The sequence below is a fragment of the Salminus brasiliensis genome, chromosome 15 (assembly GCF_030463535.1).
Source record: "Salminus brasiliensis chromosome 15, fSalBra1.hap2, whole genome shotgun sequence".
In the NCBI taxonomy this organism is placed as follows: Eukaryota; Metazoa; Chordata; class Actinopteri; order Characiformes; family Bryconidae; genus Salminus; species Salminus brasiliensis.
The window spans coordinates 34,222,555-34,250,549 of NC_132892.1; the positions used below are offsets into that span (position 1 = coordinate 34,222,555).

Below are 27,995 nucleotides of genomic sequence, written 5' to 3' on the forward strand. Positions count from 1 at the left end.
TTAGAATTTAAAATTGCTTTTTGTTTTGTTAAAATATACAGAAATTAAAAATAAAAAAAATAAAACTAATTTCTTTCCTTAATTGTGTTTAGACACACTGTGCTCATGTTAAGACAGTTGATGGATTGTTTAAACACTGTGTCCTCTCGCTGTCCAGAAGAGTCACAAGCTTGTGTTGATCATCCTCTAGTCCTTCATCAGCACTCACAGGATGCTGTCCACTTTCTATTTCTGGTTGGTGGACTATTTCCAGTCCAGCCAAGGTTTTTAGAAATTCTAGCAGCACTGTGTCTGATCCATTTGTACCAGCGCAACAAACATCAACACATTCACCACCACCATATCAGTATATAAATAATATCACTAAAAATTTATAACATGGACAGGTCAATTTCTGTTGGGCTCTGGTAAACTCTGGCTCTCTGCTTTTAGGGTTTAGCCTCTGGTAGACTGAATCTGATTGGCTGGTCTTAAGGTTTTAGAGTGTGGTAGGCTGAGTTTGATTGTTTGGTTTTGGGGTCTAGGCTCTGGTAGACCGAAACTGCTTGTTTGGCTTTGGGATCCATGTTCTGGTAGAATGGACTGATGCTGATATTTTGTGTCCAAGGAGGATCATTTTCATAATCACGATCATTCTGAAATTACATAAGAACAGAAAGGTCAGATTACACTGAGAAGACAACTAAAAAAGTCTAATAAGATCTGGAACATGATTCCTTAGACAGGTCAACCCTAGCTTAACTTGAGTATGGAGAAGATACGTCAACTGTCCAACATGGTAGAAGGACTGTTCTGGCATGGACACATACACTAATCAGCCATAACATTATAACCATTGAAAGTTTAAACGAATAACACTGATTTTCTGGTTACAATGGCTCTTGCCAAATACATATTAAGCAGCAAGTGAACAGTCAGTTCTTGAAAGTGATGAAGGTGTTGAAGCAGGAAAAATAGACAAGTTTAAGAATCTGAACCAAACTGTGAGGTTCTAGACAATGACTGGGTCAGAACATCTCCAAAACATCATCAGGCAGGTCTAGTGGGGTGTTCCTGGTATGCAGTGGTCAGTACCTACCAAAAGTGCTTCAAGGAAGGACAAGTGATAAACCAGCGACAGGGTTATGGGTGCCCAAGGCTCATTGATGCAATCCATGAAGGTCCCACCTCACAACCTACAGGACTAAAGGATCTGCTGCTAATGTCTTTGTGCCAGATAAAACAATACATTTTTAAAGCTCTTGTGGATACCTTGAAGGATCTGGGCTGTTTTGATTAAATCAGTTGGTTTTAATGTTATGGCTGGTTGGTTTATAGCTGCCAATGGAACTGGTGTTTGTTGATGATGTTCTGCTGACAGAAATAAGATAAATTCTGAAGTGTATAGAGCTCTGCTTAAAGTTCAGATTTAGTCAAATGCTGCAGAAAAGGTGTGATGGCACTTTAAAGTATAGATGGATAATGACCCACAGCATACTGAAAAAGATGAAAAAGTCACCTGACCTCATAGCAGCTTTTTGCTTACTGAAGACAAAACCAAAGCAGAAACAGAAACAAACAAACAGCAATTGAAGGCGGCTGCAGTAAAGGCCTGACAAAACTTCTAACTTGAGGAAATTAGCATTTGGAGATGTCCATCTTAGTGACAGCAGTAGTAATACTAATAGAAAATTAATTGTAGTAGCAGTTGTAACCATAATAATTACAATTGTGACAATAGTATGATGATAGCAGTGATAGTAGTAATATAAGTACTTATACATGTAGTAGTAGTAGCAGTAGTAGCAGTAATGGTGGTGGTGGTAGTAGTAGTAGTAATAGTAGTAGTATTAAAATTAGTAGTAGCAGAAGTATTAGTAGCAGTAGTAGTGGTAGTAGCAGTAGCAGCAGTAGTAGTAGTAGTAGTAGTAGTAGTAGTAGTTGTAGCAGTAGTAGTAGTAGTAGTAGTGGAAGTGGTAGTAGTATTAGGAGTAGTGGTAGTAGCAGTAGCAGCAGCAGTAGTAGTAGTAGTGGAAGTGGTAGTTGTATTAGCAGCAGTAGTAGAAGTAGTAGTAGCAGTAGCAGAAGCAGTAGTAGCAATAGTAGTAGTAGCAGTAGTACTATTAGTAGTAGCAGTAGTAGTAGTAGTAGCAGTAGCAGTAGTAGCAGTAGTAGTAGCAGTAGTAGCAGTAGTAGTAGCAGTAGTAGTATTAGTAGTAGCAGTAGTAGTAGTAGTAGTAGCAGTAGTAGCAGTAATGGTGGTGGTGGTGGTAGTAGTAGTAGTAGTAGCAGTAGTATTAAAATTAGTAGTAGCAGAAGTAGTAGTAGCAGAAGTAGTAGTAGTAGTAGCAGTAGTAGCAGTAATGGTGGTGGTGGTAGTAGTAGTAGTAGTAGTAGTAGTAGTGATAGTAGTAGTATTAAAATTAGTAGTAGCAGAAGTAGCAGTAGCAGAAGCAGAAGCAGTAGTAGCAGTAGTAGTAGTAGTAGTGGTAAAAGTAGTATTAGTAGCAGAAGCAGCAGTAGCAGAAGCAGTAGTAGCAGTAGTATTAGTAGTAGTGGTAAAAGTAGTATTAGTAGCAGAAGTATTAGTAGCAGAAGTATTAGTAGCAGAAGTAGTAGTAGCAGTAGTAGCAGTAGTAGTATTAGCAGTAGTATTAGTAGCAGGAGTAGTAGTAGTAGTAGTAGTAGTAGTAGTAGTATTAGCGGTAGTAGTAGTAGTAGCAGTAGTAGTAGTAGTAGTAGCTAATGTAACGTTAATTGGGTTTTCAGCAGGTTTTAGTAGCAGAAGTAGTAGTAGCAGTAGCAGTAGCAGTAGTAGTAGTGGTAAAAGTAGTATTAGTAGCAGAAGTAGTAGTAGCAGTAGTAGTAGTAGTAGCAGTAGTAGTTGTAGTAGCAGTAGTAGTGGTAGTAGCAGTAGCAGCAGTAGTAGTAGTAGTGGAAGTGGTAGTAGTATTAGCAGTAGCAGCAGTAGTAGTAGTAGTGGAAGTGGTAGTAGTATTAGCAGTAGTATTAGCAGCAGTAGTAGTAGTAGCAGTAGTAGCAGTAGTAGTAGTAGTAGTGGAAGTGGTAGTAGTATTAGCAGTAGTATTAGCAGCAGCAGTAGTATTGACAGCAGTAGTAGTAGCAGTAGTGGTAGTAGTATTAGTAGAAGTAGTAGAAGTAGTAGTAGCAGTAGCAGTAATAGCAGGAGTAGTAGTAGCAGTAGAAGTAGTAGTAGCAGTAGTAGTAGTAGTAGCAGTAGTAGTGGAAGTGGTAGTAGTATTAGCAGTAGTATTAGCAGCAGTAGTAGCAGTAGTAGTAGTAATAGTAGTAGCAGTAGCGGTAGTAGTATTATTAGTAGAAGTAGTTGTAGCAGTAGCAGTAGTAGTAATAGCAGGAGTAGTAGCAGCAGTAGTAGTAGTAGTAGTGGAAGTGGTGGTAGTAGTAGTAGTAGCAGTAGTAGTAGTAGTAGCAGTAGTAGTAGCAGTAGCAGTAATAGCAGGAGTAGTAGTAGTAGTAGAAGTAGTAGTAGCAGTAGTAGTAGTAGTAGCAGTAGTAGTGGAAGTGGTAGTAGTATTAGCAGTAGTATTAGCAGCAGTAGTAGCAGTAATAGTAGTAGCAGTAGCGGTAGTAGTATTATTAGTAGAAGTAGTTGTAGCAGTAGCAGTAGTAGTAATAGCAGGAGTAGTAGTAGTAGTAGTGGAAGTGGTGGTAGTAGTAGCAGTAGTAGTAATAGTAGTAGTAGCAGTAGTAGTAGTAGTAGTGGAAGTGGTGGTAGTAGTAGCAGTAGTAGTAATAGTAGTAGCAGTAGTAGTAGTTGCAGTAGTAGTAGAAGCAGCAGTAGCAGTAGTAGTAATAGCAGGAGTAGTAGTAGTAGTAGTAGCTAATGTAACGTTAATTGGGTTTTCAGCACCTGTTCCTGGTCTGGCCACACTAGCTTGTCTGTTCTTGATCTAGGACTGATATTTGACTGATCTTCTACTTTCCCTGCCCCGTTCACTTACTGTATAATTAGTTCCAGATCTTTCACTGATGTAGGTAGAGTCTGCAGAAAGAGAGAAAACCTCACTGTATGCTGTATTAATGCAGTCCTGAAAAAATCAACCAGTGAGGAACTGGTACAGTATGAACAGGACCTTGTGTCTTGGTGCATCTCAGTCTGTAGATCAGTATTAATCCTCCAATCAGCAGCAGAACCACACAGACAGATACAACAGAGATTTCAATGGAAGCTCTATCTGAGATACAGAAAGAACAGACCATGACCAACTATATCATTCACATATAATATATATACACATATGACCACAAACATCTCCTCGATCTTACTCAATGCTTTGCCTGATGTGGTCACTGTTGGTGCAGGTGGTGTTGTTGATTTCCTGTAGGTTAGTGTCGGGGGTTTCTCAGTAGTTCTTGGTTGTTCTGGTGGAGGTGTTGAGGTCCTGTAGGTTACTGTTGTGGGTTTCTTAGTTGTTCTTGGTTGTTCTGATGGTGGTTGTTTAGGTGTAGTTGGTGATTCTTTTGCTTCTTTAGAATATACAATAATAAATGCAGTATATTAAAACAGCTGTCTTTCATCATGAGTGTTAAGACATAGGCTACAGACCACACATTTTAACCAAAAGCTTAAACTCAGATGGTGCCATTTCCTCTGTTCTATGTGGTTTAAAGTTAATAAGAAGAGTTCTCATTTCCACGCTCAGTGTGTTTTATTATAAAAGTTAGATCAAATGTAATTATTCACCCAGCTTTTCCGACCATCATAACAGCAATGAAACAAAATGACATAGCTATTCTTCCATTTTTCTTTCTAATAAGTTATAAAACGTTATTAATTTACAAATTAAAACTTCACAAAACCAATAAAACCACACATAAAACTACAAAAATACAAAGAGCTTTTTTACTCACCAGAAACCTGAAGCTCAATTTCTGAGTAGAGGGAGTAATAACTGACTGTATACCTACTGATCCACACTACACAGTAATAAACGCCTGCATCAAAGTATTTTACATTTCTGATTCTCACACTGAAAGCTCTTCCATAATCAGACATGAAGAATCTGTCTTTCTTAGGCCCTGTGGTTCCAACCACCGTAGTGGAATATTGACCATCCTGTTTGAAAAAGTACTTATGGTTCATCTCAAACCCTTCTGGATATGGACAGATGATGGTGGCAGTCTTTGTTACATAGCGAGTCACAGTCTTTGGTCCAGAACAACATGAATCTGTCAACCAAACACAAATGAACTTCAGGGGAGTATCTCAGGCTCCACCCCGAAACCTATCATTAGGACACAATTGATTAACTTTTTATTAAAAAAATTATTGTAGATTTTCTGACCTGTTTTCACTTGCAGGTTTATAATGTGTCTCCATACTCCAATCTCTCCACACTGATATGATCCAGCATCCTCTAAACTCAACTTTCTGTAGATCACCATAAGGTATTCAGGGGAGTCATGTACAGAAACTCTGCCTTTATGGACCCATGTGCTCTGTGTTTCATCAGATTTCAGATACACACACTGGTCTGTGTTCTTACAAAAATATTTATAATTTCCTATATGTTGTTGGTGATAGCAGTAAATAATGACACTACCTCTTGTGTAACCAATCACATCAAAGCAAACCACCAGACCTGTCAATTAAATTAATTATTTTCACTCATGTATCAATGCCAACAATTTCATTACATTCTTCCAAATTCTCTCACTTGTACAGTTATGCTATTTATGATGGTACAGTATTCCTAAACTAAATCAGTAGTAGAGTCACTGACCTGTGATTAGGAAAAAAGTGAAGATGAGGACAATCTCCATTCTGAACTGAACTTCAGCTTCACTGATGTTCACCCAAACTCCACTCTAGTTTGTTATATCTTCTGTAAGTTCTTCTGCATAAAACCTATTCTGACTAAAACTCTACTTTCCTTTGTAAAGTGTTGCCCTCTCTGTATCTGTCTTCTTATCTGACTGGTTCCTCTTTCTCTGTTAAACATAGCTGCGTTACATAGCAGATCCACCCACCAGCATCACTAACCACATTACATTAAGTTCCAGAGAATATTTAGTAATTTCTGTGATGCCATATCCATACAAATACTTATGTAATTTTTCATATGTGGGCCATATGTCATATGATGTGGGTGACACTATTAAAAGGTTTTGCATTGTTTGGATAAGGAACAATTTGCAGATGATCTACATGTGTTTAAATTGTTCACAATCTATCAGGGGAAATTCAGTTGATTCTTAAAAGTGTTAAGGTTAGAGTTAAAAGTTGAGTCTGGTTTGGGTTAGGACAAGATTGGAGTCTAGTTTTAGGTTTTGGGTTGAGGTTAAGGTTAATGTCTAGTTTAATACACCCTAAAATAATTTGTTTTCTTAATGAAAAAACACAGTAATCTGAATAAAATTCCACTTCTTGATTTACTCAACTTTTCTGTTGTTGTATGAATCTTACTTTATTGAATGAGCTACTCTGTTGTGTTAACTAATATTGAAATTGACCCAACAAAAATGTGTTCAGACAAAACTAGCAACTTCAGTCATTGTTAGTTCAATACAATAAATCCAAAACAATAAACTGACCCAACAAAGAAATTTATATTAGACAGATAATGTTAAAATTGCCTACTTAGGTAATGAATACTACACTGCTAAAAAACAAAAGAAAACACTCAAATAACACATCCTAGATCTGAATGAATGAAATATTCTCATTGAATACTTTGTTCTGTACAGAGTTGAATGTTCTGACAACAAAATCACACAAAAATCATCAATTAAAATCAAATTTATTAACCAATGGAGGCCTGGATTTGGAGTCACACGCAGAATTAAAGTGGAAAAACACACTACAGGCTTATCCAACTTTGATGTAATGTCTGTAAAACAAGTCAAAATGAGGCTCAGTATTGTGTGTGGCCTCCACGTGCCTGTATGACCTCCCTACAATGGCTGGGCATGCTCCGTGGTGCAATGTGTGGTGGATGAAGCGAGACATGATGTCCCAGAAGTGCTCAACCAGATTTAGGTCTGGGGAACGGGCGGACCAGTCCATAGCTTCAATGCCTTCATCTTGCAGGAACTGCTGACACACTCCAGCCACATGAGGTCTAGCATTGTCCTGCATTAGGAGGAAACCGCACCAGCATATGGTCTCACAAGGGGTCTGAGGATCTCATCTCAGTACCTAATGGCAGTCAGGCTACCTCTGGCGAGCACATGGTGGGCTGTGTGGCCCTCCAAAGAAATGCCACCCCACACCATTACTGACCCACTGCCAAACCGGTCATGCTGAAGGATGTTGCAGGCAGCAGATCGCTCTCCACGGCGTCTCCAGACTCCGTCACGTCTGTCACATGTGCTCAGTGTGAACCTGCTTTCATCTGTGAAGAGCACAGGGAGCCAGTGGTGAATTTGCCAATCCTGGTGTTCTCTGGCAAATGCCAAGCGTCCTGCACGGTGTTGTGCTGTGAGCACAACCCCCATCTGTGGATGTCGGGCCCTCATACCATCCTCATGGAGTTGGTTTCTAACCATTTGTGCAGACACATGCACATTTGTGGCCTGCTGGAGGTCATTTTGCAGGGCTCCTCCTGTTCCTCCTTGCACAAAGGCAGAGGTAGCGGTCCTGCTGCTGGGTTGTTGCCCTCTTACGGCCTCCTCCACATCTCCTGGTGTACTGGCCTGTCTCCTGGTAGCGCCTCCAGCCTCTGGACACTACGCTGACAGACACAGCAAACCTTCTTGCCACAGCATTGATGTGCCATCCTGGATGAGCTGCACTACCTGAGCCACTTGTGTGGGTTGTCCGTCTCATGCAACCACAAGTGTTGAAGCACCACCAACACTCAAAAGTGATCAAAACATCAGCCAGAAAGCATAGGTACTGAGAAGTGGTCTTTGGTCCCCACCTGCAGAACCACTACTTTATTGAGTGCATCTTGCTAATTGCCAATAATTTCCACCTGTTGCAAATTCCACCTGTCATCCAATAATACTATGTGTTTTGTTATATTGGGTAAGAAAATAAAGATGCAACATTCTCCTCAACAATTTCATAACTGCAAAAGATATAAACTGAGTAAGGCAACTACCAAACCTTGCTGGAGACCAGCCCCCCAGGACTGGTTGTTGTGTACCCCTGGTGTAGTGCATATAAGGGAGGGGGATGAGTGGAACACTGCTTTTGTGACCACAAGGGTATGACGTGTACAGTGTACTATGAGTGCACTGTCATGCTGTTTGGGCTCTCTAAAGCCCCCATGTATTCAAAGTGTCAGTTTATGATGTCTGTAAAGATTTGCTTGGCCAGCATGTTGTTGCCTGCATTGATGACATCCTGATTTATTCACCAGAACTGAAAATGTGTTAATTTCAGTAACACATCTCTTTGAGTCATTAGTCCTGACTCCTGTTACTATGTTGGAAATTGGTCATTCCTCTGTGAAGGCTCTGCAATGTTTTTGGCTTTACTAACTTTTATTAAAGGTTACTTGTGGGTATAGCAACCTTGGAGAGTGGTTTTGTTACAATGCTCAGTAAACTTTACCCAGCTGTTTACTTTTTGCACAAACTTAAACTTGCTGAATGTAATTATGTTAAAGGCGAATGTGAGCTTTTGGCCATAAAATTGGCTTTTGAAGAATGGTGTTATTGTTTGGCTGGAGATTTATTTTTAGTTCTTACTCACCCCAATAATCTTGAGTATGTCTTGGGAGAATATCATATGGTCAGATAAAACCAAAAAATAACTTTTTGTAAAAACTCAACTTTGTTTGGAGGCATCCCAAGAATACCATACATACCGTGAAGCATGAGGGTGGAAACATCATGCTTTGGGGCTGTTTTCTGCAAAGGGGACTTATCCATGTTAAGAGAAGAATGAACAGAGCCATGTATTGTGAGATTTTAAGCCAAAACCTCCTTTTATCAGTCAGAGCATTGAAGATGCAACATGGCTGGGTTTTCCAGCATGACAATGATCCCAAACATACCGCTCGGGGAATGAAGGAGTGGCTCTGTAAAAAGCATTTCAAGGTCCTGGAGTGGCCTAGCCAGTCTCCAGATCTCAACCCCATAGAAAATTTGTGGAGGGAGTTGAAAGTCTGTGCTGCCCAGCGACAGCCCCAAAACATCACTGCCCTAGAGGAGATCTGCATGGAGGAACGAGCCAAAATACCAGCTACAGTGTGAGCAAACCTGGTGAAGACTTAGAGGAAATGTTTGATTTTAGTCATTTCCAACAATGGTTATGTTACAAAGTATTAAGTTGAACGTTTATTACTGTTATTGACCAGATACTTATTCTCCACCATAATTTACAAATAAATTCTTTAAAAGTCCTACAATGTGATTTCCTGGATTTTGTTTCTCATTTTTTCTTTCATAGTTGAAGTGTACCTGTGATGAAAATTACAGACCTCTCTTATCTTTCTAAGAAGGAGAACTTGCACAATCAGTGGCTGACCAATACTTTCTTGCCCCACTGTAAGTGTGTGTGTATGTGGTCCACTGGGAGCAGTGCTGCTTGAAAGTATTCAGACACACTGTGGTCATGTTGAGACGGTTGGCCAGATGCCTAAACTTAAATGGCATAATTTCTTCTGAACTCTGTGGTTAAAGGTAAGTGAGAGGTTCACTTCAGCTTCATACAAGTTTTATATAAATGATTCTTTTACCCAGCATCAAACGCAATAAAGAAGAATGACTGTAATGTTTACTTTATTCCAATAAAACTTTACTACTTAAAGCTTTACAAAGCTTTTACCAATAAAACACAGATACAAAGGAGGTCCATGATCTGCAGAAGAAGTTTCTCATTAAAAACCTTAAGCTTAATCTCTGAGTACAGGGAGGAATAACTGACTGGATTCCCTTCACAGGAAAAAAGACCTCCATCCTTTTCTCTCACGTCACAGATTTTTACATTGAAAGTTTTAGAGCTTTAGAGAATTTGCCCCTGCTCCTGACACTTTGTGGTACTGATCACTTCATAAAAATGTAGACCATCTAGTCTGTAGAAAGACTTGTTGTCTGAAACCCCTCTGGATAGGGACAGTTTATGGTGAGGGTGTTCCCCAGATAACCAGCCACAGTCACAGACTCCTACAACATGGATCTGTCAACCAAATGCAACAAATGAACCATAGTGGAGTGTATCAGGGTCCCCTTAAAACCTCATCATTCCGAAATAATTGCAATTGTAATTATTATTGATAGATTTTCCCACCTGTGTTCACTCTCAGGTTTACAATGTGATTCCACACTCCAGTCTCTCCACACTTATATGATCCAGTATCCTCTAAAATCTTTCTGAGAGTTAAGTAGAGCAAATCTGCCTTTAAGAGACCATGTGTTCTGTGATCGATTAGAATGCCAACTCACACTTAGTTTTCCTTACAGAAAGATTCCTGATTCCTTACAGAAAGATTTATTATTCCCTTTATCTTGTTGTTTATTGCAGTAGATGATGACACTTCTTTTCATATAGCCAATCACATCAAAGCAAACCACCAGACCTGCCAATCAGAACGGTAGACTTTCAGTCATGTCATTGATCTAATTACATTCTTCCAAACCTACACATTTCATAAATACATAAAATGTTATGTTCTCCTTAAGAATGAAGCAGAATAACTGACCTGAGGTCAGGATGAGGTTGAATAAGAAGAGAATCTTTATATTGAACATTATATTCTGTATGTTTACTTTAGTTCTTAGCAGACTGAAACTCTACTTTTCTTTAGGATGTCCTGTTTGTGTAAGCATCTCTACTGTCTGATTTGGTTGTTTCCTCTTTCTCTGATAAGTCAGAGTTGCTTAAACTTACAGCTCCTCCCCACAGCAACATTGGAAACATTTCAACTTAAACTCAGAATTGTATAACAGACATATCAAACTTAACATTCGTATCTAAGATATTAGAAAAAGCTGTGGCCCAACAACTCTGCTTATACCTGAGTAAAAATGACATGTATGAGAAATTCCAGTCTGGATTTAGACTCAATCACAGCACAGAGACAGCCCTAGTGAAGATTACGAATGATCTCCTTCTTGCCTCTGATCAAGGCTACGTATCTTTATTAGTCCTACTAGACCTAAGTGCAGCCTTTGATACAATAGATCATTCTATATTACTAGAAAGATTAGAGAAAATGGTTGGAATCACAGGGACAGCCCTATCATGGTTCCAATCATATCTAACGGGACGCCTCCAATTTGTAAAGATAAACGATTTATCTTCAAACTACGCAGAAGTAAGATATGGAGTTCCTCAAGGCTCTATTTTAGGACCACTATTATTTACAATATACATGTTACCACTGGGCTCAGTTATAAGCAGACATGGCGTTAATTTCCACTTCTATGCAGATGACACACAGCTCTATATATCAGCCAAACCTGACGATAAATTTAGACTACAGAAAATAAAGGACTGTTTAAAGGATATAAAACTCTGGATGTCACATAACTTCCTTCTCCTTAACAGTGACAAAACCGAAGTTCTCCTTTTAGGTCCAAAAGACTCTAGAAATAAACTATCAGACTTAATGTTAGACTTGGCAGATTCTCCCATCATTCCTGGTTTAGCAGCTAAAAATCTTGGCGTCACATTCGACTCAGATTTATCACTTGAGCAACATATAGCTAATATTAGTAGAACAGCCTTTATGCAGCTTAGGAACATCTCCAAACTAAGAAACTCCTTATCACTACAAGACGCAGAAAAGCTAGTACATGCTTTTATTACCTCAAGGCTAGATTACTGTAATGCATTACTGTCAGGTTGTTCCAGCAGGAACCTCAATAAACTTCAGCTGGTGCAAAATGCTGCAGCCAGGGTCCTTACTAAAACTAGAAAATTTGACCATATCAGTCCAGTTCTATCAGCACTTCATTGGCTCCCAGTTAAATTCCGTATTGAATACAAAATTCTTTTATTAACATATAAAGCCCTACATGGCCTCGCTCCTGAGTACCTGCAGGATCTTATAGTATATTACGAACCATCAAGACTACTTAGATCTCAGGGTTCTGGCCTCTTACGCGTTCCCAAAATTCAGAAAACCTCAGCAGGGGGAAGAGCCTTTTCCTATAAAGCCCCCCAGCTCTGGAATAACCTTCCAGATAATGTTCGGGACTCAGACACAGTCTCAATCTTTAAATCTAAACTGAAAACTTATATGTTTAGTTTAGCTTTTGGTCATTAATGTTTCTTAGATAAGGGCTGCAGGTCCAGGGGTTCGCGGACCCAGGGAATTGTAGTACTCTGAGATGCTGGAGCTGTCGTCTCGCTGCTTACACGCGATCACTCAGGTTTGTTGACGGTGGAGCAGATAGATGCTGGTGTTCTCAGGGTACGCCCGTGTCCGTGTTACCTTCTGGCTCTCTCCTTTTAATTATGCTGTGATAATCAGACCTGCCGGAGTCATCAGACATACCCAGATGCTGATGATCAACATTCTCTGCACTCCATAAAATTCCTCTTAGAACTAACTTCTCTCTCTTTACCTTCCCCGAGTAAATGGCCACCCAGCCCGATCTGCAGGAAGATTGCCCGCTGAGGTCCCCTCTACCTGCATCTAACCAGCTGCCACCTACCAGTCCAGCCAGCGGGACTGAAGCATCTTGTGGAGCTGGTACAAGACCCCAGGTGCTTGCACTGGCAGAACTCTGCCCTGGATAGACACTGGGACAACAGTCTTGTTAGCACTCCAGGACTCTCCATAGCATCAGGTCAGATTCTTAGGAGCAGATCTTGATGTGCCAACCCTCTCCAAAGCAGTGGAGGTAATAGGGAGATTACATTAACCTCAACCCAGAGAAGCAGACAAGTTGGGGGCCAGTACTGAGACAGGAGTAGAAAACCGGGAAGGCAACATTGGGACAGAAGCACTGAATCCACTGCATACGTGTTAGGTGAAGTCTTCAGCAATGACTGTGCTGAGGCTGCTCAGGCTGTATGTGTAGTGTAGGTTACATAATCCCAAAAACAAACACAGGCCCAAAATACAAAATTGCTCACAAGTCTTAATAAATACACAGAGGCTTCTCTTGCAGGGCATGAGTGTTTATATCAGAGCTAATGAGTTCCACTACAATCAGGTGAGGGACAGGGCTTGGCAGTGGTGCGGCCATTCTAGATGCTAACATTGGACACATTGGCCTTTGCAATACCCAGCCAGGCCAGGAGAGGGCTATAACATCATGGCTGAATAGAATAGTTATAAAAATCTGTGGAGGAATGCCTTTTATGCCTTTTAAAGGTCTATGTACCATTACCAGGTACAAAATCAGGCTTTACATTCAGATCAATGTTCTCCCCCTCTACCTTCCCACCTTCTGGTTCCTTTATTCTCAAATTACAGCTTCTTCATGTGCTTTAACTTTGAGACTCCCTGGCTTCTTCTACATATTAACCATGCTGCAATTAAGTCCCTCACTACTGAAGAATCTACTCCAGTTGAGGGACAAGCATCCACATTACACACTGTACATTTTCTTACAATCTGTGACTCTGATTCTGAGACCTTTCAGTCTATTGTGGCTCCCAAACAGACAATGGTCACTAATCTGCATGGGATTCATTTACAGGTCAGTTTTGTTCAGCTCAGTTCTGGGCTGAGCATTAGCACTATGATGGTTATTGCAAAATGTATATGCATGCCTCTTAATGTTAAAAATACAGATGTTTTGTTTGTTTTTCTTTTGGTGAATAGTGGAATATTCATTCTTACAGCAGTGAATCTGAGTCTACAGAAAAAAAAGAGATTACACCAGTAAAATATCATATGTTTCAGGTTTTTTGAGCAGCAGAATCACACAGGGATTTGTGATAACAGAGGAACCTAGAGCTGAGAGATAATGTAGAAGGTGTAGAAGGTGTTGAAGAAAGACACTAGAACTTATAGAATACTGGTACCCAAAACAAGAATGCTCCAGCTTCCCATCTACTCCAGTTCATGGTGTGTATCCTAAAGCACAGAAGTCCTTTCTGCATTCATTTAACATGGTTTACATGGAGTTCTTCATTTTTGGAATTTTCGTTTTGTCTGTCATCAGTGGAGAAGGTAGAGAAGGTCATCAGATCATTTCTCTTTTAGCTCTTACCCTGCAAACGAGAGACAGACAACTGAACTAATCAGTAGAACCACATTTGTAATGATTGAGTGTAAATAATCTTTTGAAAGTTTAAATAACTTTCTGTAAGGGGTGAGACAGTACCATCAGCCGCCAGCAGGGGTACTGGGTGCAATACAAGGAGGACAGCTTAGAGCAGCTCCCAAGACTCCATTAAACAGAAGCCCTATAGCTAATTAGCACAAGAAAAGAGATACTGTAACTGACAAACCAACATCAAAGAAGAGATCATAAACTTGGCTCAGTAGAAAACTTAAATTGCTTCCTAGAACTGAACCAAATATTAGTGTCAAAAGTGAGTTTCTGTTGAGTATTTTTCCCTTCAAGAGTGAAGGGAGTTTTCCTCCTTTAGTAATAGTTTCCTCCTTTGTTTGTGTACGCCGTTTTTGGACGTCACCTTTGTTTGCTGTTCCCCACGACATCTTGGGGTATTTTTTTTTCACCTCTTTTCCCACTTCCTCAGTAGTGAGCAAAAAACTCAGAGTGAGCAAAAAAAACACTATGGCTTTGGCTGATCTGAACAAGCAGGCGGTTATACGATTGTGCGACCCTGACTCTCCGTGACACCATATTAAAACACTTAAACACAGACAAATAACTATTTAACTTTAAAACATTTAAAACACTGGACATAAAACAATAGTGCTGAAACTGTTTTTTTTTAGCTGTGAACTTGTATAACCATGTTCAGTCCATAAAGAACCATATTTGTTATAAAGATGTGTGCATGTAAATAATTATTAAAATGTCTAAGGAATCTTCACTTGATGGAAAGTGTCTTCACCAAATTTAGATCCTGTAAGAGAATCTGTATCTGTATAGTGTCTTTAGCCTTCTGTGCCATCAATCAAAGGACCTTTTTAAGTATCTTCATTTTTAAGAAGCGTGAACGTTATTGGGAGTAGAACGTCTGAAGTAGAATATCTGTCCTGACATCAGGTAGAGAGTGAAGGTGAGGGGATCCTGCAAACTCCACACAATCACACACACACACACACACACACACACACACACACACACACACACAAACCTTTCTCTCAGAGCCATTGAGAGGCTGTGATGATCATACAAAAACTTATATGTACAAAATGTCAACTGGAGAACATAAAAACATTTGAGCTCATTAGTCTGCAAAACCTGGCCCAACTAGTTTATATTTCCATAGTAAGTTAAAGTCTATATATATATGTAAATAAACAAACAAATGTTTTCAGATGTTTATTTTGCGTTATGTCGCTCAAGTGTACAGCACACTGAAATTCCATAACCAAAATTATTAAATCAAATTATATTTGTTTTGCATTTTAAACCATTACACATTGTTCACACCCCCGACATCCCATATTCCCATTTCTCTTTGAAACTTACAAAGCCTTGTAAAACCAATGTACATGTGGAGCAGCTTTTCATGTAACAGTTGTCAGAATGCATAAAATTACATTTTATACAAATTTCAACCTAAGTCCATATCCAAACAAATCCATTACAAATTATTACCAAATCACATATTTCAACCTAATCCCAAATTACAAACAAACCCATTGCAAATTATAGTTTAATTCCAAATTATAACTTAATTCATTACAAATGCTTGGGACTGCTTAACCCCAAATTACAGCTTTATTTATTACTTATTACTTATTTATTTTTATAGTGTTCTTTAGTTAATGAGAATTTCTTTCTCTTTTTGTATTTTTGTAGCTATCCCATGTGATGAGTGGACTAACTAACTAAAAAGTTAGAACATCCCATGAAAACATTTTGCCTTTTTAAACATATTTAAACATTTGTACACTTGATCTTCATGTGATCGATACTGAGAGATGGAGGTAACATTAGGCAGATTAGCAGCAAGAATTCTGCATGAAGGAGTGGGAAAAACCTTCTCTCAATCAATGTGAGAGACTGGTAGACAGTTTAAGGAAATGTCTAACTGAGATTATTTAAACCAAACGGGGAAATTTGGTCTATTCGGCATAGCATGTCCTAAATATTTACTAACAATAAAAAATATTTTTTTTTAATTTTATAAATGATGATTAAAGACATTTCCTCAGTTCTGTGAATTTAGTTAGATTATCTCAATCTCTTAGGATCAATCACATGATCAAATGGTTTTACATGACTCTAACTCTTATTCCAATGATCAAAATGCTTCCCTGTTCACATTTTCTTCACAATCAGCTTAGATGGTTGGATCTTGAGAACATGTTTGTTTGAAGTAAAGAAACATGGATAAATCTTTTCTGCAACCTGGAAAGACAGCACAGCTAATCGTCTGTTATAGTTGTCAACAAATGTCACCTCTTTCTGATCACAGTCCAAACAAACTCTAATTGTCTGTATATTTAAGGTCTGTCTCTGCAAATCTATGGCCCATATTCCATGCCCTGGTTTGGCACGAACATTTTTTTTTCGTTTGACTGACATTTTGGCCACTCCTATTTTCCAGCACTCACTTTGTCCAAGCACCACCACCCAGCTGTGAACTCCAGAGGTGAACCCCTTAGAGCCAAACACTGCTGTCTGATGAGTAAACCTCTCAGGGTTGTTGGGTAGAGCCTGCTCTGGACATCCTGGTATAATCCTGCTCAGGTTGTCAGACAGGGTAAGGCTGCCGTTGGCAGAATTCGGATCCAAGATCACTGAAACTGCACAAAGGTTTGTTCTGGTCAGAACCTTGGTCAGGCTCTATGGTGGTGGCATCTTAATGCCTTGTGACTTGCTAAGCAGTTAAAAGCCATAAAACAATGCATTTCCCTACATGAGTAAATACATTACAAATACAGGAAATATAGAAAACACTGGATAGGTAATGTGATCTCCGCCATCAACTTACAGTAAGGACAGAGGTCCTTCATCTTCACCCACACATTGTATCTTAGGTTCCCCACATGTTTGGCCACATCAATTAGAGCTTCTGAATCCAGCTGTGGTTCTGGAGCTGTGTACTCTGCACTGAAGCACAGACATACCAGTGCTTATGAGCACATGTTCAACCCATACAGATCCTATACCTCCTAAGAGAAATCTGGTTTAGTGAATATGGTGGCTTGATCAGTGTAGATCTTTCTACTTGTTCTTTTGGAAGAATTCCTTAATCAAGAGAGTTAATAAGAGATTGCCAGTAAAGCTATTCTCTCCTCTTGAGGTTTTTAATACCATTGAATGTTATTATGAGCATTATCTTATCAGTTCAGTTACTGTGGTCATCGCTTCAGCTTGTTCAGGCTGAATTTGACTGGATTTTATGAAGAAGCAAGAAAAGCTGATCCAAGTAAGTCATATTAATGCACTAACCCAGTTATTGTCCTACTAGCAGTTCTCACTGATCATTTTCAGACCTTGGCTGCTGATTGTTGGGGTAATGTTTGAGGAGAGGGTTGGTGAGCTAAATGTTTTCATGGTGCTACGTCACTCTAAAATTGTACAATTGTAGAGTTGTAGATCAGTTCATCTTCTACTTACTTAACTAGTCACAGTTACATATATTTAGACCAGGAGTGGCCATATTTTTGCATGTCATTGTGACTAATCTAAACACGACTAATTAAAAGCATGATATTTTTATTAAAAAATAAATAAATAAATAAATAAATAAAATCTCACCTTTCTTTTGCTCCTGCATATTTCTAAAAAAAAAAAAAACAGAAACCAGAACTCAAATTCAAAGTCAAATTCAACATTTTGTATAAATGTGGATGAACAGACAAACATTTTCAGAGGCTTACAGTCATGAAAGCAACATCTTCAGAAGACAATCCATCCTTCAGCACTTTGATTTTTCCAATAAGAGCTTCAATCATACTCTCCATCTCTGCAATCTTCTTTTCCATCTTTTGCTTCTTCTTCTCCTCCTCCAACCTCAGTGCAGCAATCCTGGCCTCTTCCTCCTCTCTAAGGAACTGATGAAGCTCCTCAAACTCCTTTCTGATCTGCCTCTCTGTCTGCTGGACCTGAGTCTGGGGGAAAGATTTGCTGCTGTGTTTTTTTTTTGTTTGTTTGTTTGTTTGTTTTTTAATGAGTAATGAGATACGAGTGTGCAGAACCTTTCACTTGATATAAAGGTTCCCTACCACTTTAAAGGTTCTTTAAAACTCACACTTCTATAAACAGAAATGCTTCATTATAACATCAAAAATAATTATTCAATGGTTTTGTGCTATGAACCATTTTTAACACCTTTATTAAACTGTATTTTCTATATTGTTTAATTATAAGATGCACACAAGAGGTTAAATATCAATAAATCAAGAATTTCATAAGACTTGTATCAATTAGATTTCAGATGCAGACAGGCATGGGTGCATAATCTGACAGGTTTTAGTCAGAGTTTACTGTTCTACAATTCAATGCTTGCAGCCAATAGCAAAGCTAAGCTATTTGTTAGGCTAGTTGTTATGTTAACAACTGTATTATACACATTGCCATTAGTTTTATATGGAAAGGTACATTTGTCTTTTCAAATCTTATTTACATACTTATCTGCGATTTTGCTTCTATAACCATCTTCCCAACACTGTTAGTTGGGTACCACTTTTTATGATTTAATTACTAAGACATGCCTCATAGAAAGATATGAATGCCTAATTGCATATGGCTACTTGCCTTTTGCAGAAGCTGCAGCCAACCGTAATTGCAAAATGTAGTGCAGGACTCACCTGAAAGTGTTGCCTATAGATGTTCTTAGCTTTATTAACAGAATTCAGTTTCTGCTGTAGAGTCTTTTCTTTGGCTTGGAGCTCCACCTGGGGAAGACAGAATTGATGTGAGGTGGAGTAACGGACCACTGAAAAAAGCAAGCCAGCTGCTCTAATTTGTGGAGAGAAAGTCAAAGTCAAAAGTCAAAACTGCAACATGTACAGGGTATACACAGGATTGAAATTGAAATTGATACTCTTAGACCCATAGTGCAACAATAAACACCAATAGAAACATGTTAAAGAAACATTAAACATTAAATAATGGTAAGAATAAAAAGGCAAATATAAACAGTAGTACAAATTGGAGCTTAAAGACTCCTGAGGTGACCTGAGCATAACCAGTTCTTGATGATGCAGAGTTCAGTATTGAACAATGCTTGGTTATGCACCCCCCCCCCCAAAAAAAAATAAAACAAAAAAAAACATACAAAATATTGGCAGATGGCATTAAGACACAATTCTAACAGTGGTAGATAACACTGACTTCATCAAGACCTGTAGTAATGAACAGTTCTGATAGTATTAGACATATTACTCACTAAATATCCTGTATGTGACCCATATTAAATAGATAACAAATGCTTACTGAACCAACAATTGTGGCCCCAAGCAATAATATAATGTAGGAAACAGTGGTAACAAACCTCTGGTGGCCATTGTGGCACATTGCAGATGACTTACAATTGACTTACAAATGGTATAATTATTTGTATATTGATGCATTTTGGTGCATTTCTATTGATCTGTTCATCATTACATAAAGACAAAAAGCATTATGTAAAGAGAATAAAGGCGGAAATTTATGTTTTTTATGTACTTTTTTGGGCATTTTGTGACCTAGCCTGTGACCTGAATATCTTTGTATGTTTGTACCCTGAGTACCTTTTTAAGAACCTAATCATACTGTATAATCATACTGTAACTGTAACCTTTTTATAACCCAACCCCAGTGGCCGCTAATCTCACTTATGCTAAACACAACACCTTTTCTTCGCCTCTGTTAGCGTGTGCCCCAAAACCAAGCAAATCATAACTGCTCCCTCTGAACTGAACTTGGACCTACCCTGCATTTGTCGGCCACTTTGCTGATGGAGCAGAAGTTGTGGCGTTGATGATCCCCAGCCACACATTCTACACACACCAGCTGTTGATCATCCATGCAGAACAGCTGAAGTTTTCCTGAGTGAACTGAACAGACACCTTGCAATGTCCTGGAAGCTCCAGCACTCCGCTGCCTCACTACAAACTCACAAGCATTCTTCAAAGCTAAGTTCAGCGGAGGTTCCTCACTGGATGTCCTCTGCCTGCAGACAGGACACTCCCTCTCCTCTCGGTCTTTCCAGCTTTTCTGTAAACACTCTCTGCAGAAACTGTGGCTGCACGAGAGAAGCACAGGCTCTGAGAAGATGTTACAGCACACAGGACATGTAAGATCTTTTTCCAAAGGAGACAGAGGAGATGCCATCTTAAGTGGTTCCAGCAGTGTAAGTGCAGAGGGAACACGACACGACCGAATAGTTTCACTTTCGTTGAAAATGAAACTCACAGTACTGTGTTTCTCCTCAATGTTTGGGACAGTTTTAAATCTGGAAGTAAGAGCTCAGCCTTTCCAGCTTCTTACCATGGTGTCTGAGTGAGGTTAGATTATGTCTTCTAACACTTTAACGCCTCACAGGCAGTCAGGAAACAAACAACATGACGTTTAAGTTAAGCGGTAACACAAAGGCAGGGGTTTAGTTTCATTTCTGCAGAAGTGAAGCCTGGAAAGATCTAACAGAAGAAACACACCCTGGTGTCTTTGTGGACTGAGCAAAGTCACAATGGCCTCCTCTCACTCTTCACTGGAAGAAAACCTCAAGTGCTCAATTTGTTTTGAAATCTTCAAGGATCCTGTGCTTCTCCACTGCAGTCACAGCTTCTGCAAGGCCTGTCTGGACAGAAGCTGGAGTCTGAAGGATGTGAAGGAATGTCCGCTCTGCAGAAAAATAACAAGATGTTCTCTGCTGAACAATCTGGTCCTGAAGGACGCCTGTGAATCCTTAGTGGAGGAAAAGAAACGAAGGATTTTAGCAGGAACTCAAGGTGCTATGTGTTTGGATCATGCTGAGAAGCTGCAGCTGTACTGCGTGGATGACCAAAAGCTTGTGTGTTTGCAGTGTGTAGCTTGGGACCATCAAGATCACAGCTTCTGCTCTATCAAGAAAGCTGCCAGTAATTGCAAAGTAAGTGTTAAACTTGTAACCACAAGAAAATCCCAGGGAATGTGATGCTGAGTTTTCTTTCTAATGAAGGTAATCTGGCCCCTTAGGGCCCCGAGAGTAAATATACAAAACGCATTAGAAAGATCTTCCCAAAGTCTAATAAATGTCTGCTGTATTTCATCAAGACTGGTCTCCTCTCCATGTGGATTGGGTGGTCCTAAAAGTGATCAGGCTTACATCATCATATCCCTGACAAATCACAAGGCTAACATGGTTCCACCCTCTCTGAGTCTGAGCAACCTGGCATGCTAAAACTGAAGCTAAACCTGGTGAGCTAAAGCTTGAGCTACGACTGGAGAAGCAGCTGTCCCATGTGCTTGGCACCTCCTGTCCAGTGCCCATCACCTCTCCAATTCACTGCGGAATTTAGGTGGCACCAGATGGGACACATGGGGCAGATCTATATATGGGCTGGTTACTCGGTTCCAGATTTCAGAACCTCAGTAAATCCTAAAGATTTGTGACAACTTCAACTTCTGTCTCCCAAGGCTGTGTGCATTGCCATGTTAATGAAAACAAATGATGTTCTCCAGTGATGGAGGGCTGTCAGTCATGCATATTCATTAGAAATTTAAGACCATGGCCACACCCTTCTCAGAATGATTTAAGTGATTTTTGAGGAGTATTTTATCAGATTCCTGCTTTGTGTTTTCTATTGAAACTTTGCTGAACATGTCACTGAACACCCGAGTTTAGTTTTATACAAAAAATCAGTATCAGAATGTGTTCCCAGAGGCATTAAAGCTGGTGTTAAGGGTGCTACCAAGTATTCGTTTAGGAACCTTGTGTTGTGTTGATAAATGCAACTGCATTTCTCAATGTTTAACTAACCTTTCATTATTACTTAGGAGGAACTAAAGACTTCTCAGGAGGCTTTGGAGGTAGTTCTGAATGAGTTTGATGATTTTAAAAGCAACTGTGAGAAAATTACCAGGCACATCAAGGTGATTCAACCACAAAGAAGTTTAGGTTAACTGTGAAAATGATTCTGTTTTCTTTTTCTGCTCTAAAACATCAGACTCAGCTCAAGTTGGCATTATTCCTCGATGAGCTGAATTTGATCGGGTAAATTGTAAAATATGCATGGATACCCCCCAAGTTTGAGAAAAAATACCTGTTTGGTCTTATTAGTCTATTAATTTGGAGAATTTCTATTAAGTCTCAGGTCCAGAAGACTGAGATGCAGATAAAAGAGGAATTTGAGAAGCTGCATCAGTTCCTAAGAGAGGAGGAGGAGGCCAGGATTGCTGAACTGAGGGAGGAAGAGGAGGAAAAGATGAAGAAGATGGAGGAGATGTTTAAAGAAGCTGATGGAGAGTGCAGCATACTGGCCCAGTTGACCCAAGAAGTCGATGCCATTCTGAATGGTAAAGATGATGATTTCTTACAGGTCAGTGGACAGATCTAAACAACAGACCGTGTTTGAGGTTCTGATAAGGAAAGGAACCTGATACATTTCTCTGTGTTTCTTCCACCTGTCTGTCTAGAACTATAAAGACATCAATGAAAGGTAACAGTTAACATTCATATATTCATATAGTGTTTCTGCATTTTTGAAAAAAATAAATATAAGATCTTTTGTTTAGTTTTTGAAGATTTTGAAGAAAGTGTGTGTGTGTGTGTGTGTGTGTGTGTGTGTGTTTCAGAGCTCAGTACACAATACCATCTCTACAGCTGGATTCACAAGCTCTGATTGATGTGGCCAAACACCTGGGCAACCTCCGGTATAAAGTGTGGGAGAAGATGAAGGACCTCTGTCCTTATTGTGAGTACAACTAAAGAACATTTTGATGTGGCAAACAAATTGTAAACTATTCATGTGGAGTTGTGAAAAAAACAGAATTCTGGGAGGAGGAGCATGCCTCCCAGTGTCCTTAAATTTCATATCTTCCTTCCATTTTCAAAATGAATTTTTTGCAACCCCCACCTTCCTGTTCCTCTGAAGTTATATCTCCCATCAATCCTAGCCAACATAAAGCCAAGCTCAGCAGCAGAGAAAGTGGTAACCTGTTCTTACAGCCTTCAACATTTAAGACTAGGCATCTACACCATAATATAGATTACAAGTGAATACATACAGTAGATGAAGGTAGTCTTGGGTGAACGACTACACACTGAAAGTGAGTTAAGAGAGGTTTTACATGCCCAGTAAGCCAATGGAAAACTTAACTAATCAAGGTTACACAGCTCAACCATAAGGCACCCTTATTTTTTTAAACAACTCAGTTCACTCAGTCAGAAAAACTCAAGTGAATAACTTCATCTTGTTAATCTTACACACATTAAGAGTGTGCACCTCCCCTATTAATTTTTTGAGTTTCTTTGACTTAATCAGCTTATGTTATCCTACCGTTCTGTAGTATTTACAGTATTAAGTGTTAACTTAATTATTTAATTTTAAAATGCAATTATGTTACAGTACAATTATTGGAGGACAGATTGGCCTTCTACCCCAAAGCAAAAGCCACCTGAACTCCAGCCTTGAGTGCCCAAAGTCTTACAGTCTCCTACCACATTATCATAAACCGATGGCATTGTCAGAACTTGCAGAATCTATATTGGTGTGAAGAGCTAAAAATATATTATCTAAACTGATTCATTTGGACCAGACTGGCTTTATTAGCATAAGACAAGCACAGGCCAATGTTAGGACTTTACACATCATCAGACACATTATGTGTTACAACACAGAAGTAGATTTACTATGATTTAGACACCAAAAAGCCTGGTTCTGCAATAATGTTATTTATTTATACTTATTTATACTGCTATAATGTTAGTTGTTATATTAGGAGTTATCACAGGATATTTATTGACACAGTTTGGGCACTGTAAAATTAAGGACTGCTTTTCTCTAGAATGAGGAACAAGACAGGGCTGCCCATCATCACTTTTTTTTTTTTACTTTTTTGCTTCATTAAAGCATTTAAGCCTGGTATACTCTAAAACAGATTTTAAAATCTGAGCATATCTTACACTTAATGGCAGGTCTCCTATACTCAAACAACTCCTATACTCACCCACATCCTTTAAATCTCAGAAACTGCATCTGGCTGCTCTTTTTAAGTGAAAAATATGAGCGGCAGGTCGTATGTGACTCGCATCCAGAGTTATGTGGCCGTTTCTAACTGGTGGATTTAATCTAATTGGTGGATTCCCCCCTTTGTGTGAAACTGACCAAGGGACACTCAAATACTTGTCTTCTGCCTCTCGCATTTTATTACTATAAAATACTATTTTTTTTTACAAATGCCACTGCTTTAGTAAAGCTGAGAGAGTGGTAAACCCTTCCACATGTGAAGAGATGTTTTTATGGGGAATATAAAGAATTTCTAAAATTAAGGGTCAACAGCAGTGGCAGTCTCCTGCTCATGTAGTCTTTGTTTGTAGAGACACTTGTGTTTTTCCAAGAACTCAGTAAAGATTTTGCTGTCTTCACCATGTCTTAAATAGGCTGCTACTAGCTAAGGTAAGTCACACTAGTAATCAATCACAGTTTACAATGTAAAAATCAAAATTTTAAAATATTAGAGAACTACTATTCCGCTCGGGTTCAGCTTGATCAGAAGGTTTAAGACTGACTCATTGCTGCTCTCATACTTCCAGATTATTCACATGATCATTTCTTCAGATTCACCTCCTGATTAGGAAATCACTTCCGATTGGAAAATTTTGTCAGAAGAGCAAAACCAGGATTATAATCAGACTAAAGATTACATAGTGTGCTCCAAGCCTTAGCCAGAGGATTAGACAGTAATGACAACTGGTGAACACAAGTTCACAAGTGCGCTCTGTTTGTATAAGGGGTCAGTCTGTGCTGCTGTCTACCAGCAGAGGGCGATGGTGTTATCCAAGGGAACTCTAATTCCCAGAACCCCTAGGAGTAATCAGTGCCAACCAGACACAAAAGTAGACAGAGATGAAAGAAAGAGAAAAGCTTGAAAGGAGGAAAGAAAGGAGTTGAAAAGAAACTGAGTTGTGAAAGTAAATATCTGAAGAGATTTAAGCTCAATACTCAATCAAGCTTTGATCATCAGTTTTATTGTTTAAAGAGCTTCATCAATCAGCTCCCTCTCCAGAGAGAGTTCCTTAGTTTTACTGCTAACTGTCCTTGGTCTGAGCAGGCCATCTTGACATCTCCTTCGTTTGGTTTTCCTGCCTTTTTTCATTTCATTATTCTAAAGGGTGCAATTCCACCCATTACCTATGCTTGCTGGAGGCGCAGTGGTAGGTTATTGGACCTACACTGCCAGGGTTGCCAGATCAAATTCGTCTGGGAGCAACCCAGACCTGTTCTCCCTGACTGTCCTGTAACAGTTTGTTGTAACATGTAACGTCTCAACCTGCACCGTTACTAGCAAGATAACCTTTCTTGAGGAATCGGGGTATTTGCTGTATGTCTACTTGCCTTTTTTGACTACAGAGTTGATCTTGGAAGCACATTTTTGGGTTGTGGACCCATTCTTACCTTGATACCGACCTGCCTGATACACTTGCACCATATGCACACTTCCATGAGTTTTGTCATGCCATTGCTGTATTAAAAAAGATCCCCAACCTAAATAATGCCTGTGGTCTTACAGTGGTTTCTTCTCACTGATGAAACTGCAAAGCACCAAATAGGTTACAATAAGTACTTGAACACTAACACTTATTTTAATGCCCAATGGGTAGATATAGAAGCTATGTGTGAAGCGACTGTGTTCATTAGACATTGATTAGATATCCTCACATTCTTTTTGCATGTTTGCTTGCAGTTCCAGTGATTCTGGACCCAAACAGTGCACATGAAACCCTAACCCTCTCTGAAGATCTCACCAGTCTCAGCAGAGAATATCCACGGCCGGACTTCCCAAACAACCCAGAGAGATTTACTGTTTATCCGATCATTCTAGGTTCTGAAGGGTTTAACGCTGGAATACACAGTTGGATGGTGGAGGTTAAAGACTGTACCAGTTGGATCATCGGTGTGGCAAAAGAGTCGGTTAAAAGGAAAGAAAAATGCAGTGCAGTACCTGCAGAAGGTATCTGGGCAGTAAGTCTTAATAACAATAAATACTCCTGGACCAGCCAGGTGCCGACCACGAAGTACCAGAGATTAAAAATCCAACTAAACTTGGAAGCCGGAGAAGTGAAGTTCTTCAGTGATGACAGCTTCTGGCCTTTACACAGTTACACGGAGAGATTTACAGAGAAGATATATCCTTTCTTTAATTGCACTTGTGAAAACCCGGTCAAGATATTACCTGTAAAGATCACAGTTCAGAAAACAGAGTAACAGTTTCCAGAGTAACCAGTGTCAATATTTCTTTCTAAACCAGAATTTAACAAAAATGTTTGAGCCTCCTAAAAACGTTGAGCCTCCTTCACCAATGTCTGTGTAAGAAATTTCTTAAATATGTTTCTGAGAAAAGTCAGATCATCAGAATATTCAGATGCTTTTGTTTTTAAAGCACTGTTGGCAGCTCTGCTCTAAAGGATGATGGATCCTATTGTCCACGTAAACTGAACCAATCCCAACTAAGAAAACATTGGTGGATGTCAACGGAATCTGGAAATTTTGTAAAAACTGCATAAGTGGGTTTTAAGAAGACATTTATTATTAAGAACAGTTGGTGAAAAGGCCCACTAATTTTCTACTTGTCTAGATTATACTTCAGATTTGTTAATACTGTAAATCTGTTATCTTTTACAATTGATGAATGTTTTAATAACTGCTTAGTTTCACAACAGCCCACATAATGACAGTTTAATGTCAGGTTATGTGTTCACTGTTACAAGTACATTACAGTAGTACAGATTATGTAAATACATGGGTAAAAGTTTATTTTGAGGAACAAAATTATATGTTTATGTAAGTGTTTTGTTTTTTGCTTTTTTTAATAAATCATGAATTAGACATGGCTGATGTATTAATTATAATCTTTAATAGTACATGATAAGAGCTATGTTATGTGACAAGTGTAGCCATAATGCACAATAAACACTTTTTACCACCCTGTTATGCAAATTACTGAGCATGAATGATTAACTTTAGTCTTTATTTTTACTTCAAAAGCCAATCAAAGTACTCCACAATTAAAATAAAATAAACATTTTATTTTAATTGTTTATTAAAAGCAACTGATTTAAATATCCTAAAACATGTGAGGTTAAATATGGGCTCAAGAGGCCAGAGACGTAGGTCAGAGCAGCACCATTTATAGCTTTAAAAAACACCAATAAAATCTAAAAATCTATATTTTACCACTAACTAGCAAAGGAACAGTACATGTATGGTGCTTTCCTTTTCTGCTTCCAGATAAAAGCCCAGCTGCTGCATTTTGGACCAACAACAAGGGTGACAAAGCTGACTGAGTCATTCCCATATTCAGAGAATTGCCATAATCAAGGAGTAATGTGAAAAAGCATTGAGGACTGTTTCCAGGTACTCAAATGAGAGAATGGATTTTAACTTGACGATTATTCTAAGTTGGTAAAAGCTAGCTCTGACAAATTTAAGCACAAAGTTAAAGATAACACCAAGTTTGTTGAAGTGGTATATTTTGTATATTTAAGGAAAATGGGTAAACAAACAGGTATACAGTCTGATGGGAACCAACTGCTCCCGTTTTATGTTTACTTCAAATTTGGGAAATCTTGGAAATAGCAAAAAAACATTTAAGGGCAGGTCCTCAAACACCAACATCATACTGGAGGCAGTCAAGAAGAATGTCAAAATGTATCAAATAACCAGTAAAAAAATCTTCAAATCTAACCAAAGGATCCTTATTAAATCATGTTGTCTTGATATCAGTATTAAACCATGATTCGAATAATTCAAATTATTCACGGAATAACATTAATGTTAAAGTTGTAAAAAATTACTGTGGCTGCATCACAACTCGCACACCTTTACTTTACTGAGGCGACTACACCA

At 38.9% G+C, this 27,995-nt stretch overlaps 2 protein-coding genes across 3 annotated transcripts; one reads left to right on the forward strand and one right to left on the reverse strand.

The window, feature by feature from the left end:
• Window positions 1-15,270: 15,270 nt before the first annotated feature.
• Window positions 15,271-20,298, reverse strand: LOC140535685 (E3 ubiquitin-protein ligase TRIM35-like). The gene is made up of 6 exons (XM_072657126.1): window positions 19,879-20,298; window positions 18,774-18,860; window positions 17,844-18,074; window positions 17,722-17,744; window positions 16,952-17,070; window positions 15,271-16,763 (listed from the first exon to the last, which is right to left on the reverse strand). Exons 1-6 carry the CDS (start codon window positions 20,278-20,280, stop codon window positions 16,276-16,278), a joined length of 1,350 nt encoding a protein of 449 aa, XP_072513227.1. The 5' UTR covers window positions 20,281-20,298; the 3' UTR covers window positions 15,271-16,275.
• LOC140535684 (zinc-binding protein A33-like) lies at window positions 20,164-27,076 on the forward strand. 2 transcript variants are annotated; one of them, XM_072657124.1, is made up of 6 exons: window positions 20,164-21,037; window positions 21,925-22,020; window positions 22,236-22,466; window positions 22,564-22,586; window positions 22,723-22,841; window positions 25,834-27,076. In XM_072657124.1, exons 1-6 carry the CDS (start codon window positions 20,636-20,638, stop codon window positions 26,352-26,354), a joined length of 1,392 nt encoding a protein of 463 aa, XP_072513225.1. In that variant the 5' UTR covers window positions 20,164-20,635; the 3' UTR covers window positions 26,355-27,076. The 2 variants fall into 2 exon arrangements, with proteins under 2 accessions (XP_072513225.1, XP_072513226.1); XM_072657125.1 differs by having other exon boundaries at window positions 22,242-22,466.
• Window positions 27,077-27,995: the final 919 nt, after the last annotated feature.

Coding starts and splice junctions, on each gene's coding strand:
- LOC140535685 (XM_072657126.1), bottom strand. CDS start 20,280: ATGGCATCTCCTCTGTCTCCTTTGGAAAAAGATCTTACATGTCCTGTG. Junction 17,745..17,843: donor AAGATGTTGCTTTCATGACT/GTAAGCCTCTGA, acceptor TTTTTTTTTTAG/AAATATGCAGGAGCAAAAGA. Junction 17,071..17,721: donor TATGCAGGAGCAAAAGAAAG/GTGAGATTTTAT, acceptor TCTGTGCTTCAG/TGCAGAGTACACAGCTCCAG.
- LOC140535684 (XM_072657124.1), top strand. CDS start 20,636: ATGGCCTCCTCTCACTCTTCACTGGAAGAAAACCTCAAGTGCTCAATT. Junction 22,467..22,563: donor AAGATGATGATTTCTTACAG/GTCAGTGGACAG, acceptor CTGTCTGTCTAG/AACTATAAAGACATCAATGA. Junction 22,587..22,722: donor TATAAAGACATCAATGAAAG/GTAACAGTTAAC, acceptor TGTGTGTTTCAG/AGCTCAGTACACAATACCAT.